We start from the raw sequence: 18289 nt of genomic DNA, 5'->3' as shown, positions 1-18289 counted from the left end.
CTTACCCCTCCCATCCTTACCCATCCCATCCCATCCCATCCTTACCCATCCCATATTTACTCATCCCATCCTTATCCATCCATCCCATCCATCCTTACCCATCCTTACCCCTCCCACCCATCCTATCCTTACCCATCCTTGCCCATCCCATCCTACCCATCCCTCCCCATCCTTCCCCATCCTTACACCATCACATCCTTACTCATCCCATCCTTACTCATCCCATCCTTACCATCCTTACTCATCCCATCCTTACCCATCCCATCCTTACTCATCCCATCCTTAACCATCCTTACTCACCCCATCCTTACCCATCCTTATCCATCCTTACCCATCCTACCCATCCCATCCTTACCCATCCCATCCATACCCATCCTTATCCATCCTTATCCATCCTTAACCATCCTTACCCATCCTTACCCATCCTTACCCATCCCATATTTACTCATCCCATCCTTACTCATCCCATCCTTACCCATCCCATCCTTACCCATCCTTACCCATCCCATCCTTACTCATCCCATCCTTACACATCCTTACTCATCCAATCCCTACCCATCCCTACCCACCCTTACCCATCCCTACCCATCCTACCCATCCTTACCCATCCTTAACCATCCCATCCTTAACCATCCCTACCCATCCTTACCCATCCCTACCCATCCTATCCTTACCCATCCTTGCCCATCCCATCCTTACCCATCCCATATTTACTCATTCCATCCTTACCCATCCCATCCTTACCCATCCTTACCCATCCCATCCCATCCTTACCCATCCTTACACATCACATCCTTACTCATCCAATCCTTACTCATCCCATCCTTATCCATCCCATCCTTATCCATCCTTACTCATCCCATCCTTAACCATCCTTACTCATCCCATCCTTACCCATCCCTACTCATCCCATCCTTACTCATCCCATCCTTACTCATCCCATCCTTACCCATCCCCATCCTTACCCATCCCCATCCTTACCCATCCCCATCCTTACCCATCCCCATCCTTACCCATCCCATCCTTACCCATCCCATCCTTACACATCCCATCCTTACACATCCCATCCTTACACATCCCAACCTTACTCATCCCATCCTTACTCATCCCATCCTTACCCATCCCATCCTTACCCATCCTTACCCATCCCATCCTTACCCATCCTTACCCATCCCATCCTTACTCATCCCATCCTTACTCATCCCATCCTCACACATCCTTACTCATCCCATCCTTACTCATCCCATCCTTACCCATCCCATCCTTACCCATCCCATCCCATCCCTACCCATCCCCATCCATCCTTACCCATCCCCACCCATCCTTACCCATCCTTACCCATCCCTACCCATCCTTACCCATCCTTACCCATCCATCCCATCTTTACCCATCCATCCCATCCTTACACAACCCATCCCAACCCATCCATCTCATCCATCCCATCCTTACTCATCCCATCCTTACCCATCCTTACTCCTCCCATCCTTACTCCTCCCATCCTTACTCCTCCCATCCTTGCCCATCCGTACCCATCCAATACGTACCCATCCTTACTCATCCCATCCTTACTCCTCCCATCCTTACTCCTCCCATCCTTACTCCTCCCATCCTTACTCCTCCCATCCGTACCCATCCCATACGTACCCATCCCATACGTACCCATCCCATCCTTACTCATCCCATCCTTACTCATCCCATCCTTACCCATCTCATCCTTACCCATCCTTACCCATCCCATCCCATCCTTACACATCCTTACCCATCCCACCCTTACCCATCCCACCCTTACCCATCCATCCCACCCTTACCCATCCCACCCTTACCCATCCATCCCACCCTTACCCATCCCATCCGTACCCAATCCACCCCTACTCATCCTTAGCCATTCCAGAAAAAAAAATACTCCTCAGCCCCAGCCTCAGCCTCAGCCCCAACCTCAGCCCCAACCTCAGCCCCAACCTCAGCCCCAACCTCAGCCCCAACCTCAGCCCCAACCTCAGCCCCAACCTCAGCCCCAACCTCAGCCCCAGCATCTCAGCCCCAGCATCTCAGCCCCAGCATCTCAGCCCCAGCATCTCAGCCCCAGCATCTCAGCCCCAGCATCTCAGCCCCAGGTGTCAGCCCCAGGTGTCAGCTTACCTTCCGTATGCGAAGCGTCTGTCTTTATGATGATCGCCAAAGGTGTCCCACAGCCTGAGAGACACACTGACCTCATCCACCACATCCCTGGAGCGCTCCAACACCTACAGCGGGTCACACAGAGACACATATTAGAAAACATACAGATTTTTAAACAAGATTAATTTAAAATACTGTACATAGAATGCAGGTGGGGGTGAGTGATGACAAGTGGGAGGTGAGTGATGACAGGTGAGTGATCAAGTAAGTCTTGAATTAGAGGGTAATGCCTTTAAATTTATACACTGATTGAGTCTGTGAAGTTATGGAGATTGTACTCCTGTTAGAGAGGCAGTTCCTCAGTTTAGGGTTCTATAATGTTGATTGGAGATTAACAATGTTTGCAGATCTGTGCCATGTCACTCAGCTGTGATTATCCAATTAACTGTCCATTTATCCATGTGGTCTGGAAATAATAAACATGAATACAATGGCATCAATACTAAGATAAGGCACATTCATTTAGAAATAACAAGATACAGTCTCCATCTGTTAAAATAATCCAATGAGTGAAACAAAAATACAAGTAGCTAGCAACATCAGACTAACCAGCTAACAATTATAGGCGAAAATGTAGCTAATAATGTTAGATAGCTAGCATAAAAACAAGATATATAATGTTGTAATAATGACAGAAATATTCTTAAACTATTGACATCTTTCATCAGTAAAACATATACCTTAGCTGTGACATCATTGCTGAGTTCTTAAAGGGACAGGCTTTCTTAGGTAGGGCTGTTTGTTGACAGTAGGGCTGTTTGGTGACAGGTAGGGCTGTTTGGTGACAGGTAGGGCTGTTTGGTGACAGGTAGGGCGACAGGTAGGGTGACAGGTAGGGCTGTTTGTTGACAGGTAGGGCTGTTTGATGACAGGTAGGGCTGTTTGATGACAGGTAGGGCTGTTTCAGCTGCAGTGTAGAGAGACAGGTAGTGACAGACTGTATTGGTCTATAGCCCAGACCGTAGGGATGTGTGTTGGGGTTAGGGGTCAGGGTTAGGTTTATACCTCTTGACAGACTCGGTACTGGTCTATAGCCCAGACTGTAGGGATGTGTGTTGGGGTTAGGGGTCAGGGTTAGGGTTGTACCTCTTGACAGACTCTATACTGGTCTATAGCCCAGACCGTAGGGATGTGTGTTGGGGTTAGGGGTCAGGGGTCAGGGTTAGGTTTGTACCTCTTGACACACTCTGTACTGGTCTATAGCCCAGACCGTAGGGACGTGTGTGGACAGTAGTTGGTACTGGTTCAGAGTGGTGTTGCAGGCCCGAGCACAGATCAGCCGTGTCTTCCCTACGGCGTTGTCCCCCACCACAACACACTTAATGGTCTCAACATTGGGTCTCTCGTAGTCCATACTAGTGTTCAGGGCCCTGTGTGACAGGAGAGAAAACAGGCTCAATCACGTTGGATGATGATGATGCAACGTCCGGTAGTAGATCGCCTAAACAACGCAGATGAACAACATAATGTAGGTACACGTTTAAATTAAGACTTCATTTTCACTCAGTTCATTCAAAACAACCGTGAAACACGTTCTAATAAGCAGCTATTCACATTCTTATGATTATACTGATGACATGGCGACAGGATAGTATTAACACTGAGGTCCACTAATCTGTCACTCTGCTGCTCTAGAACCACACTACTGCAGAACACATCCAGAGGTCAGGGAATAGAGGGAGGAGTAGGAAACTGGCTCTAATCCGCAGCCCTGCATCCAAAACAAATCAGTTTAGCTCTTCAACAGAGAAGGGACTATGGACCAACCAAGCTTTGTGTTTGCTTCAGCCATTACACTACTGTTGAATTTACACTTGTTGTTTAGTATTATCTGAGGTCAGAAGAGGGGCCAGCCGAAAGGTCTCGGGTAAAGAGGGGCCAGCCGACAGGTCTCGGGTAAAGAGAGGCCAGCCGACAGGTCTCGGGTAAAGAGGGGCCAGCCGACAGGTCTCGGGTAAAGAGGGGCCAGCCGACAGGTCTCGGGTAAAGAGGGGCCAGCCGACAGGTCTCGGGTAAAGAGGGGCCAGCCGACAGGTCTCGGGTAAAGAGGGGCCAGCCGACAGGTCTCGGGTAAAGAGGGGCCAGCCGACAGGTCTCGGGTAAAGAGGGGCCAGCCGACAGGTCTCGGGTAAAGAGGGGCCAGCCGACAGGTCTCGGGTAAAGAGGGGCCAGCCGACAGGTCTCGGGTAAAGAGGGGCCAGCCGACAGGTCTCGGGTAAAGAGGGGCCAGCCGACAGGTCTCGGGTAAAGAGGGGCCAGCCGACAGGTCTCGGGTAAAGAGGGGCCAGCCGACAGGTCTCGGGTAAAGAGGGGCCAGCCGACAGGTCTCGGGTAAAGAGGGGCCAGCCGAAAGGTCTCGGGTAAAGAGGGGCCAGCTGAAAGGTCTCGGGTAAGAGGGGCCAGCCGACAGGTCTCGGGTAAAGAGGGGCCAGCTGACAGGTCTCGGGTAAAGAGGGGCCAGCTGACAGGTCTCGGGTAAAGAGGGGCCAGCTGACAGGTCTCGGGTAAAGAGGGGCCAGCTGAAAGGTCTCGGGTAAAGAGGGGCCAGCTGACAGGTCTCGGGTAAAGAGGGGCCAGCTGAAAGGTCTCGGGTAAAGAGGGGCCAGCTGAAAGGTAGGATTTAGTCCTACTGCATGGCATTCAGAACAGTTGACCTCAGTAGCTAAGAGGAGGAAACGGGCCTAGTCAGCACCAGTGATGCTACTCTGAAAGAGGAGTTAACGGGCCTAGTCAGCACCAGTGATGCTACTCTGAAAGAGGAGGGCACGGAGTGTAACAACATGTCAGAGGTTTGATGACACAAGATATTCCCCAAAATGGGCCTGAGTGTAACGTCATGTCAGAACTTAAGAATTTCACTGTACCCTGCAATTACATTTGTGACCCTGTGCATGTGACTAATAAACTAATCTAATTAGCTACATACATTTTTTAAATAATTAAACATGACTTGTTTATAATTTCTGAAGATAGTTGATGGGAGTCTGCTGCTTGGCATAATCACTCTGTGATGTCATTTAGGTGCAAAGTCTTTAAACGTTTCCAAACCTCCACAATGTGTTTCACAACCAGACTGCTGTAGTTTACTCGAAATTGACACTAACCTGGGACTCAAATAATGAAATCAATCAAATAATGTAACAAGAACGATGTCCTTGCATGATATAATTTGTATCCACATTAAAATTAGTTAAAGTGCCTCTCGACTCAACTACCGTGTAAGTGCCAGGCACAGCTCTGTAGTGAAATAACAGAGAGGACGACACCCTAGTCTTCGTTCCTGTTGGCCAAGATGTCATAACAGAAGCACCTACCGTTCTCTAGGGCTGAGTGAGTGTGATCTGGTCAACCAAAACTACAGGCAGGAGTTCAGAGTGCGATTCAATAATTGCAGGTAGCTCGATGGCTCCTGTACAAATAAGAATCGCTCGCCGCTAGCTAGGCAAATACTGCAAGATCATTTCGTAACTGGTATCACGCCCCAGCTTGTTGAACGTTAATCCTTTTCTCCCAATGTAACAATAACCACTACTATGTATCTAGCTTGATTGTTCGGGCTGCCTTCAGAAGTACTCCGTCCGTCCCCATCCGAAAGCGCTTCGGGAAAAAAATAATCTGCAGACACAACAGCACGGAACAAAACGACGTGATGCGGCTTCCATGGTGACGTCAAGCCCCGTCCGTTCTATTTATAGCGCGAGGCGAGCTACGGTTTCATTCAGAAAACCAGGTGGTTCAGCCCGCGACGGGAGAGGTTATACGCGTACGCCGGGTGCCTAAATTGATGACGTTTGGAGCGCAGTTGAGAGTCGAGTGGAGACAAACGGATTCGGTTCAGTCAGTCATCCTGATTCTCAGTTAGCGGATTTATGTTTTTGTCTAGAAATGTCAGTGATCATTTGAAACGTGTCTGTCGAAGTTGGGACGTGGGAGTGTTCAGAATCATTCCGTTCTACCGGACTAATAGTGTTATTTATTTATTTAGACATAAATGTCTCTTTAGACCGACATTAATGCCATAGTTGTACATTTTCGGCGAAAACCACTACAATGAATGTGCTTTAGCTTTCACCCTGGCCTGATATTGGCTACACTATATCTATCTACTTCCACCTCCAGCAGGAGCGATGACACTGATGTGGCCCATGTTGTATCACATCCGGCCGTGATTAGGAGTCCCATAGAGCGGCGCACAATTGGCCCAGCGTCGTCCAGGTTTGGCCGGGGTAGGCCGTCATTGTAAATAATAATTTGTTCTTAATAGACTTTCCTTGTTAAATAAAATAAAAATGTTGTGATGTCGGCTTGCAGCGCAAACTCTCCCCATTGAGCAGTGTAGACTGTATCACGGTGACATCCCGACAGTTACTACCACTATTACAAGTTATTTATCGTGTAGGCTGCTATCCTACTCGTAATAAAATCAAGTGGGATGGAACAAATTGAAGATGGTGACCAATACTACAAGTAATTTCTCCCTCGGCCATCGAAATAAACATCACTTTCTTTTACAATTTTGAACTAGTGCCATGCTGCGTCTGTTGCTAAACTTTATCGGAAGGGCTTATCAGGACGACTGACTGAACCGAATTCATTTGTCTCCACACACCCTTCACTTTTAAACTGCGCAACATACATCATCCATGTGGGCACCAGGCTTGTCTGTATAGCCTGTCCCGCTGGAGACAGAGAGAGACCGGGCAGGGAGGGACGCTGCTGAGCTGAGCGTTTCGACCGACGCCATCTGTGAATATAGGAGACATGTTTATCATTTTAGAGAAATATGTTATACAGAATGTAAACATTTGATAAAGTTATAACCGAAGTGGTATTGACAACAAGGTAAATATATTGTGCACTAATGATATACTGTACCGGGCAAGCAGTAGTATCTGGACCACTATGTTTCAACTGACACTGCCATTGAAGTCCATGCACTAAAAAGGACAGCTGCAAAAAGCATCATTAATATTAAAATGAGTTATGTAAGCCTTCCATTGTAATAATGCAGAGATTGGAAACGGAACATAATCATGTGATAGACTAGACAGAGCGGTTGGAAGGGCTGAAGTAGAGACAAGGACCAATCAGAATCATTCATGCTTTAGCTGTTGTTTGCATCCATTCAAATTCTGTCAAGTAAAACTGTCTTATCTAAACTAACAGGTTAAAGCAGTGATCCGTTAGATATGAGCCGAAGCAATTTAATGAATGGGACGCAATTAGCTTTTTCCTTGTATATAAGATGACAACACATCAAAACAACATAGCATTTTATAGATATGTCAGACACATCAGAACAACACAGCATTCTGTAGATATGTCAGACACATCAGAACAACACAGCATTCTGTAGATATGTCAGACACATCAGAACAACACAGCATTCTGTAGATATGTCAGACACATCAGAACAACACAGCATTCTGTAGATATGTCAGACACATCAGAACAACACAGCATTCTGTAGATATGTCAGACACATCAGAACAACACAGCATTCTGTAGATATGTCAGACACATCAGAACAACACAGCATTCTGTAGATATGTCAGACACATCAGAACAACACAGCATTCTGTAGATATGTCAGACACATCAGAACAACACAGCATTCTGTAGATATGTCAGACACATCAGAACAACACAGCATTCTGTAGATATGTCAGACACATCAGAACAACACAGCATTCTGTAGATATGTCAGACACATCAGAACAACACAGCATTCTGTAGATATGTCAGACACATCAGAACAACACAGCATTCTGTAGATATGTCAGACACATCAGAACAACACAGCATGTTATAGATGTCAGACACATCAGAACAACACAGCATTCTGTAGATATGTCAGACACATCAGAACAACACAGCATTCTGTAGATATGTCAGACACATCAGAACAACACAGCATTCTGCAGATATGTCAGACACATCAGAACAACACAGCATTCTGTAGATATGTCAGACACATCAGAACAACACAGCATTCTGTAGATATGTCAGACACATCAGAACAACACAGCATTCTGTAGATATGTCAGACACATCAGAACAACACAGCATTCTGTAGATATGTCAGACACATCAGAACAACACAGATTCTGTAGATATGTCAGACACATCAGAACAACACAGCATTCTGTAGATATGTCAGACACATCAGAACAACACAGCATTCTGTAGATATGTCAGACACATCAGAACAACACAGCATGTTATAGATGTCAGACACATCAGAACAACAAAGCATTCTGTAGATATGTCAGACACATCAGAACAACACAGCATGTTATAGATGTCAGACACATCAGAACAACACAGCATTCTGTAGATATGTCAGACACATCAGAACAACACAGCATGTTATAGATGTCAGACACATCAGAACAACACAGCATTCTGTAGATATGTCAGACACATCAGAACAACACAGCATTCTGTAGATATGTCAGACACATCAGAACAACACAGCATGTTATAGATGTCAGACACATCAGAACAACACAGCATTCTGTAGATATGTCAGACACATCAGAACAACACAGCATTTTATAGATATGTCAGACACATCAGAACAACACAGCATTCTGTAGATATGTCAGACACATCAGAACAACACAGCATTTTATAGATATGTCAGACACATCAAAACCAAACAGTATTCTTCAGATAGCTGGGACTGGGAGCACTGAACAGCCTCTCTACTATAGCTGGGACTGGGAGCACTGAACAGCCTCTCTGCTATAGCTGGGACTGGGAGCACTGAACAGCCTCTCTGCTATAACTGGGACTGGGAGCACTGAACAGCCTCTCTGCTATAGCTGGGACTGGGAGCACTGAACAGCCTCTCTACTATAGCTGGGACTGGGAGCATTGAACAGCCTCTCTGCTATAGCTGGGACTGGGACTGGGAGCACTGAACAGCCTCTCTGCTATAGCTGGGACTGGGAGCACAGAACAGCCTCTCTGCTATAGCTGGGACTGGGAGCACTGAACAGCCTCTCTGCAATAGCTGGGACTGGGAGCACTGAACAGCCTCTCTACTATAGCTGGGACTGGGACTGGGAGCACTGAACAGCCTCTCTGCTATAGCTGGGACTGGGAGCACAGAACAGCCTCTCTACTATAGCTGGGACTGGGAGCACTGAACAGCCTCTCTACTATAGATGGGACTGGGAGCACTGAACAGCCTCTCTGCTATAGCTGGGACTGGGAGCACTGAACAGCCTCTCTACTATAGCTGGGACTGGGAGCACTGAACAGCCTCTCTACTATAGCTGGGACTGGGAGCACTGAACAGCCTCTCTGCTATAGCTGGGACTGGGAGCACTGAACAGCCTCTCTACTATTGCAGGGACTGGGAGCACTGAACAGCCTCTCTACTATAGATGGGACTGGGAGCACTGAACAGCCTCTCTGCTATAGATGGGACTGGGAGCACTGAACAGCCTCTCTACTATAGATGGGACTGGGAGCACTGAACAGCCTCTCTACTATAGCTGGGACTGGGAGCACAGAACAGCCTCTCTACTATAGATGGGACTGGGAGCACTGAACAGCCTCTCTACTATAGATGGGACTGGGAGCACAGAACAGCCTCTCTACTATAGCTGGGACTGGGAGCACAGAACAGCCTCTCTACTATAGATGGGACTGGGAGCACTGAACAGCCTCTCTACTATAGATGGGACTGGGAGCACAGAACAGCCTCTCTACTATAGCTGGGACTGGGAGCACTGAACAGCCTCTCTACTAAAACTGGGACTGGGAGCACTGAACAGCCTCTCTGCTATAGCTGGGACTGGGACTGGGAGCACTGAACAGCCTCTAATATAGCTGGGACTGGGAGCACTGAACAGCCTCTCTACTATAGATGGGACTGGGAGAACTGAACAGCCTCTCTGCTATAGCTGGGACTGGGAGCACTGAACAGCCTCTCTGCTATAGCTGGGACTGGGAGCACAGAACAGCCTCTCTGCTATAGCTGGGACTGGGAGCACTGAACAACCTCTCTGCTATAGCTGGGACTGGGAGCACAGAACAGCTTCTCTACTATAGATGGGACTGGGAGCACTGAACAGCCTCACTACTATAGATGGGACTGGGAGCACTGAACAGCCTCTCTACTATAGATGGGACTGGGAGCACTGAACAGCCTCTCTGCTATAGCTGGGACTGGGAGCACTGAACAGCCTCTCTGCTATAGCTGGGACTGGGAGCACTGAACAGCCACTCTGCTATAGCTGGGACTGGGAGCACTGAACAGCCACTCTGCTATAGCTGGGACTGGGAGCACAGAACAGCCTCTCTGCTATAGCTGGGACTGGGAGCACAGAACAGCCACTCTGCTATAGCTGGGACTGGGAGCACAGAACAGCCACTCTGCTATAGCTGGGACTGGGAGCACTGAACAGCCACTCTGCTATAGCTGGGACTGGGAGCACAGAACAGCCACTCTGCTATAGCTGGGACTGGGAGCACTGAACAGCCACTCTGCTATAGCTGGGACTGGGAGCACTGAACAGCCACTCTGCTATAGCTGGGACTGGGAGCACTGAACAGCCTCTCTGCTATAGCTGGGACTGGGAGCACTGAACAGCCTCTCTACTATAGCTGGGACTGGGAGCACTGAACAGCCTCTCTGCTATAGCTGGGACTGGGAGCACTGAACAGCCTCTCTACTATAGATGGGACTGGGAGCACTGAACAGCCTCTCTACTATAGATGGGACTGGGAGCACTGAAGCTGTAGCTGTAGACTACAGTCAGAGACCCTAACCCACTAATATGAGCTGTAGACTACAGTCAGACCCTAACCCACTAATATAGAACATGAGCTGTAGACTACAGTCAGAGACCCTAACCCACTAATATGAGCTGTAGACTACAGTCAGAGACCCTAACCCACTAATATAGAACATGAGCTGTAGACTACAGTCAGAGACCCTAACCCACTAATATGATCTGTAGACTACAGTCAGAGACCCTAACCCACTAATATGAGCTGTAGACTACAGTCAGAGACCCTAACCCACTAATATGAGCTGTAGACTACAGTCAGAGACCCTAACCCACTAATATAGGATATGAGCTGTAGACTACAGTCAGAGACCCTAACCCACTAATATGAGCTGTAGACTACAGTCAGAGACCCTAACCCACTAATATAGAACATGAGCTGTAGACTACAGTCAGACCCTAACCCACTAATATAGAACATGAGCTGTAGACTACAGTCAGAGACCCTAACCCACTAATATGATCTGTAGACTACAGTCAGAGACCCTAACCCACTAATATGAGCTGTAGACTACAGTCAGAGACCCTAACCCACTAATATGAGCTGTAGACTACAGTCAGAGACCCTAACCCACTAATATAGGATATGAGCTGTAGACTACAGTCAGAGACCCTAACCCACTAATATGAGCTGTAGACTACAGTCAGAGACCCTAACCCACTAATATAGAACATGAGCTGTAGACTACAGTCAGACCCTAACCCACTAATATAGAACATGAGCTGTAGACTACAGTCAGAGACCCTAACCCACTAATATGAGCTGTAGACTACAGTCAGAGACCCTAACCCACTAATATAGGATATGAGCTGTAGACTACAGTCAGAGACCCTAACCCACTAATATGAGCTGTAGACTACAGTCAGAGACCCTAACCCACTAATATAGAACATGAGCTGTAGACTACAGTCAGAGACCCTAACCCACTAATATGATCTGTAGACTACAGTCAGAGACCCTAACCCACTAATATGAGCTGTAGACTACAGTCAGACCCTAACCCACTAATATAGAACATGATCTGTAGACTACAGTCAGAGACCCTAACCCACTAATATAGGATATGAGCTGTAGACTACAGTCAGAGACCCTAACCCACTAATATAGGATATGAGCTGTAGACTACAGTCAGAGACCCTAACCCACTAATATAGAACATGAGCTGTAGACTACAGTCAGAGACCCTAACCCACTAATATAGGATATGAGCTGTAGACTATATCTGTGTCAGTCTACTGTATGATGTATCAGTCTGCTGCATGATGTATCAGTCTACTGTACTGTATGATGTAGCAGTCTACAGTACTGTATGATGTAAGTCATACAGTAATGTATGTACTGTATGATGTAACAGTCTACTCTATGATGTAGCAGTCTACAGTACTGTATGATGTAAGTCATACAGTACTGTATGTACTGTATGATGTAACAGTCTACTGTATGATGTAGCACTCTACTGTATGCTGTAACAGTCTACTGTATGATGTAAGTATACTGTACTGGATGATGTAACAGTCTACTGTACTGTATGATGTAGCAGTCTACTTTACTGTATGATGTAGCAGTCTACTGTATGATGTAGCAGTCTACTGTATGATGTAACAGTCTACTGTATGATGTAGCCGTCTACTGTACTGTATGATGTAGCAGTCTGCTGTATGATGTAACAGTCTACTGTACTGTATGATGTAGCAGTCTACTGTACTGTATGATGTAGCAGTCTACTGTACTGTATGATGTAGCAGTCTACTGTATGATGTAACAGTCTACTGTACTGTATGATGTAGCAGTCTACTGTACTGTATGATGTAACAGTCTACTGTACTGTTTGATTCTGTATTCAGACACAAAATATTTATGTACTCTGTAGAATGACTATTATGACTGTAACTTAACTCATGTGGCCTTATTGTTTAGTGACCCATACCTCCTCCTGGAGGACAGATGATGTCATTACTATTGTTGTTTAGTGACCCAATACCTCCTCCTGCAGGACAGATGATGTTATTACTATTGTTGTTTAGTGACCCATACCTCCTCCTGGAGGACAGATGATGTCATTACTATTGTTGTTTAGTGACCCAATACCTCCTCCTGGAGGACATATGATGTCATTACTATTGTTGTTTAGTGACCCATACCTCCTCCTGGAGGACAGATGATGTCATTACTATTTTTATATAGTGACCCATACCTCCTCCTGCAGGACAGATGATGTCATTACTATTTTTATATAGTGACCCATACCTCCTCCTGCAGGACAGATGATGTCATTACTATTGTTGTTTAGTGACCCATACCTCCTCCTGGAGGACAGATGATGTCATTACTATTGTTGTTTAGTGACCCAATACCTCCTCCTGGAGGACAGATGATGTTATTACAATTGTTGTTTAGTGACCATACCTCCTCCTGGAGGACAGATGATGTCATTACTATTGTTGTTTAGTGACCCAATACCTCCTCCTGGAGGACAGATGATGTTATTACTATTGTTGTTTAGTGACCCAATACCTCCTCCTGGAGGACAGATGATGTCATTACTATTGTTGTTTAGTGACCCATTACCTCCTCCTGAAGGACAAATGATATCATTACTTTTCCTTGAACAGTATAATGATTCTGTCCTACATCTACACTGAGTGGACAAAACATTAGGAACCTAAGATTCCCAATATGGAATTGCACCCCGTTTTGCCCCCAGAACAGCATCAAGTCATCATCGGGGCATGGACTCTAGAAGTTGATGAAAGCGTTCCACAGGGATGCTGGCCCATGTTGACTCCAATGCTTCCCACTTGTATCAAGTTGGCTGGATATCTTTTGGGTGGTTGACCATTCTTGATCCACACAGGAAAGTGTTGAGTGTGAAAAAAGTCTACTGTACTGTATGATGTAACAGTCTACTGTACTGTATGATGTAGCAGTCTACTGTACTGTATGATGTAACAGTCTACTGTACTGTATGATGTAACAGTCTACTGTACTGTATGATGTAACAGTCTACTGTACGATGTAAAAGTCTACTGTATGATGTAACAGTCTACTGTACTGTATGATGTAACAGTCTACTGTACTGTATGATGTAACAGTCTACTGTACTGTATGATGTAGCAGTCTACTGTACTGTATGATGTAGCAGTCTACTGTACTGTATGATGTAACAGTCTACTGTACTGTTTGATTCTGTATTCAGACAGAAAATATTTATGTACTCTGTAGAATGACTATTATAACTGTAACTTAACTCATGTTGTTTAGTGACCCATACCTCCTCCTGGAGGACAGATGATGTCATTACTATTGTTGTTTAGTGACCCATACCTCCTCCTGGAGGACAGATGATGTCATTACTATTGTTGTTTAGTGACCCATACCTCCTCCTGGAGGACAGATGATGCCATTACTATTGTTGTTTAGTGACCATACCTCCTCCTGGAGGACAGATGATGTCATTACTATTGTTGTTTAGTGACCATACCTCCTCCTGGAGGACAGATGATGTCATTACTATTGTTGTTTAGTGACCCATACCTCCTCCTGGAGGATAGATGATGTCATTACTATTGTTATTTAGTGACCCAATACCTCCTCCTGGAGGACAGATGATGTCATTACTATTGTTGTTTAGTGACCATACCTCCCATAGCTCCCATAACAGACCAGAGTTAGAGAGACATTATAGCTCCCATAATAGACCACAGAGTTACAGAGACATTATAGCTCCCATAATAGACCACAGAGTTACAGAGACATTATAGCTCCCATAACAGACCACAGAGTTAGAGACATTATAGCTCCCATAACAGACCACAGAGTTACAGAGACATTATAGCTCCCATAACAGACCACAGAGTTAGAGACATTATAGCTCCCATAACAGACCAGAGTTACAGAGACATTATAGCTCCCATAATAGACCACAGAGTTACAGAGACATTATAGCTCCCATAATAGACCACAGAGTTACAGAGACATTATAGCTCCCATAACAGACCACAGAGTTACAGAGACATTATAGCTCCCATAACAGACCACAGAGTTAGAGACATTATAGCTCCCATAACAGACCACAGTTACAGAGACATTATAGCTCCCATAACAGACCACAGAGTTAGAGACATTATAGCTCCCATAACAGACCACAGAGTTACAGAGACATTATAGCTCCCATAACAGACCACAGAGTTACAGAGACATTATAGCTCCCATAACAGACCACAGAGTTAGAGACATTATAGCTCCCATAACAGACCACAGAGTTAGAGACATTATAGCTCCCATAACAGACCACAGAGTTACAGAGACATTATAGCTCCCATAACAGACCACAGAGTTACAGAGACATTATAGCTCCCATAACAGACCACAGAGTTACAGAGACATTATAGCTCCCATAACAGACCACAGAGTTACAGAGACATTATAGCTCCCATAACAGACCACAGAGTTAGAGACATTATAGCTCCCATAACAGACCACAGTTACAGAGACATTATAGCTCCCATAACAGACCACAGAGTTAGAGACATTATAGCTCCCATAACAGACCACAGAGTTACAGAGACATTATAGCTCCCATAACAGACCACAGAGTTAGAGACATTATAGCTCCCATAACAGACCACAGAGTTACAGAGACATTATAGCTCCCATAACAGACCACAGAGTTAGAGACATTATAGCTCCCATAACAGACCACAGAGTTAGAGACATTATAGCTCCCATAACAGACCACAGAGTTACAGAGACATTATAGCTCCCATAACAGACCACAGAGTTACAGAGACATTATAGCTCCCATAACAGACCACAGAGTTAGAGACATTATAGCTCCCATAACAGACCACAGAGTTAGAGACATTATAGCTCCCATAACAGACCACAGAGTTACAGAGACATTATAGCTCCCATAACAGACCACAGAGTTACAGAGACATTATAGCTCCCATAACAGACCACAGAGTTACAGAGACATTATAGCTCCCATAACAGACCACAGAGTTACAGAGACATTATAGCTCCCATAACAGACCACAGAGTTACAGAGACATTATAGCTCCCATAACAGACCACAGAGTTAGAGAGACATTATAGCTCCCATAACAGACCACAGAGTTAGAGACATTATAGCTCCCATAACAGACCAGAGTTAGAGAGACATTATAGCTCCCATAACTGAGGACAGAGTTAGAGACATTATACAGTGCATTCCAAAAGTATTCAGACCCCCTAATACTGCAGAAATGTTTTGGTATCCCCTTCCCCAGATCTGTGCCTCGACACAATCCATTCTCAGAGCTCTACGGACAATTCCTTCGACCTCATGGCTTGGTTTTTGCTCTGACTTGAACTGTAAACTGTGGGACCTTATATAAACAGGTGTGTGCCTTTCCAAATCATGTCCAATCAATTGAATTTACCACAGGTTCACTCTAATCAAGTTGTAGAAACATCTCAAGGATGATCAATGGAAACAGGATGCACCGGAGATCAATTTCAAGTCTCATAGCAAAGGGTCTGAATACTTATATAATTAAGGTATTTCTGTTTTTGCTTTGTCATTAGGGGGTATTATGATGTCATTAGGGGGTATTGTGATGTCATTAGGGGGTATTATGATGTCATTAGGGGGTATTGTGTGTAGATTGATGAGGAAAACGGACTGTAACGTAACAAAAGGTGGAAAAAGTCAAGGGGTCTGAATATTTTCTGAATGCACTGTATATTCCAAAATGTTATAACCACCCATATATAATCACCCTTCAGCTCCCCTCAACCCCTCCCATCTATCTCTGACCACCATCCAGTCCCCCCCTTCAGCTCCCCTCAACCCCTCCCATCTATCTCTGACCACCATCCAGTCCCCCCCTTCAGCTCCCCTCAACCCCTCCCATCTATCTCTGACCACCATCCAGTCCCCCCCTTCACCATCCAGTCCCCCCTTCAGCTCCCCTCAACCCCTCCCATCTATCTCTGAACAACATCCATTTCGTTTATATTTGTCATATAGTTCTTTCTCAACTGTGCTGTGATGTTTCACACAAGTTCTGAAACGTTCTATTCTCATAGTTTCTACAGATTGTAAATGAAAGATAAAATATTTGTACAGTACTTGATTGAACAGCTAAGGCAACGGTTGGCCATACATTCAACTGTTGAATAAAATAAAGATGCAGCATAATACAACGACATGGAATTACATTCTTTTGTTATGAGCGTTGCTACTATCTAGCTATACTGACTACTGATTAAAACCATTCACTGACATTCCCCACACAGGCTGTACAAATCATTTGCTTACCACCCCAATAGATCCACAAACGATGCAATCGCCATCACTCTGCCTTATCCCATCTGGACAAGAGGAATACCTATGTAACAATGCTGTTCATTGACTATAGGTCAGCATTCAACACCACAGTACACTCCAAGCTCATCATTAAGCTCGAGGCACTGGGTCTGAGCACCGCCCTGTGCAATTGGGTCCTGGACTTCCTGACGGGCCGCCCCCAGGTGGTGAAGGTAGGTAACAACACCTCCACTTCACTGAACCTCAACACTGGGGCCCCACAGGGGGACGAGACAGCCTACAGGGAGGAGGTGAGGGCTCTGGGAGTGTGGTGCCAGGAAAATAACCTTTCACTCAACGTCAACTAAACAAAGGAGATGATTGTGGAAACAGCAGGGAGCACCCCCCTATCCACATCTACAGGACCGCAGTGGAGAAGGTGGAAAGCTTCAAGTTCCTAGGCATCACATCACTGACAAAATGAAATGTTCCACCCACACAGTGTGGTGAAGGTGCAACAGCTTGGCACCTAAAACCCTCAGTCACTTTTATAGATACACAATTGAGAGCATCCTGTCGGGCTGTATCACCGCTTGGTACGGAAACTGCACCTCCCACAACCGTAGGGCTCTCCAGAGGGTAGTGAGGTCTGCACAACGCATCACCGGGGACAAACTACCTGCCCTCCAGGACACCTACACCACCAGATGTCACAGGAAGGACAAAAATATCAAGGACAACAACAACCCAAGCCACTGCCTGTTCACCCCATTACCATCCAGAAGGCGAGGTCAGTACAGTTGCATCAAAGCAGGGACCGAGAGACTGAAAAACACCTATCTCAAGGCCATCAGACTGTTGAACAGCCATCACTAGCACGGAGAGGCTGCTGCCTACACAGACTCGAAATCATTGGGCAATTTAATAAATGGATCACTAGTCACTTTAATAATGTTTACATATCTTGCATTACTCTTAGTCTATGCCGCTCTGACATTACTCACCTACACACTC

General features: G+C 45.8%; 1 protein-coding gene across 5 annotated transcripts in view; it reads right to left on the bottom strand.

The window, feature by feature from the left end:
- rhobtb1 (Rho related BTB domain containing 1) overlaps positions 1–18289 on the bottom strand; it is a 69578-nt gene extending 51289 nt beyond the window's left edge. For 2 of the 5 annotated variants that reach the window (XR_016491192.1, XM_090217910.1), the window contains exons 1-3: positions 7054–10828; positions 3353–3548; positions 2140–2243 (exon numbers count right to left, since the gene is read on the bottom strand). Coding sequence is in view for 3 of the 5 variants with exons in the window: in XM_090217910.1 (XP_090074036.1) it covers positions 2140–2243; positions 3353–3532 (284 nt within the window). In the remaining 2 variants the exon portion in view is untranslated. Of the gene's footprint in view, positions 1–2139; positions 2244–3352; positions 3549–5492; positions 7033–7053; positions 10829–17287 lie in introns of those variants that run through there. The other 3 variants (XR_016491191.1, XM_090217908.1, XM_090217909.1) reach the window with 3 other exon arrangements.

Source organism: Oncorhynchus mykiss, chromosome 23 (assembly GCF_057628025.1).
Source record: "Oncorhynchus mykiss isolate SJ-2025 chromosome 23, ASM5762802v1, whole genome shotgun sequence".
Classification (NCBI taxonomy): Eukaryota; Metazoa; Chordata; class Actinopteri; order Salmoniformes; family Salmonidae; genus Oncorhynchus; species Oncorhynchus mykiss.
This window is presented reverse-complemented; position numbering and strand designations above follow the sequence as displayed.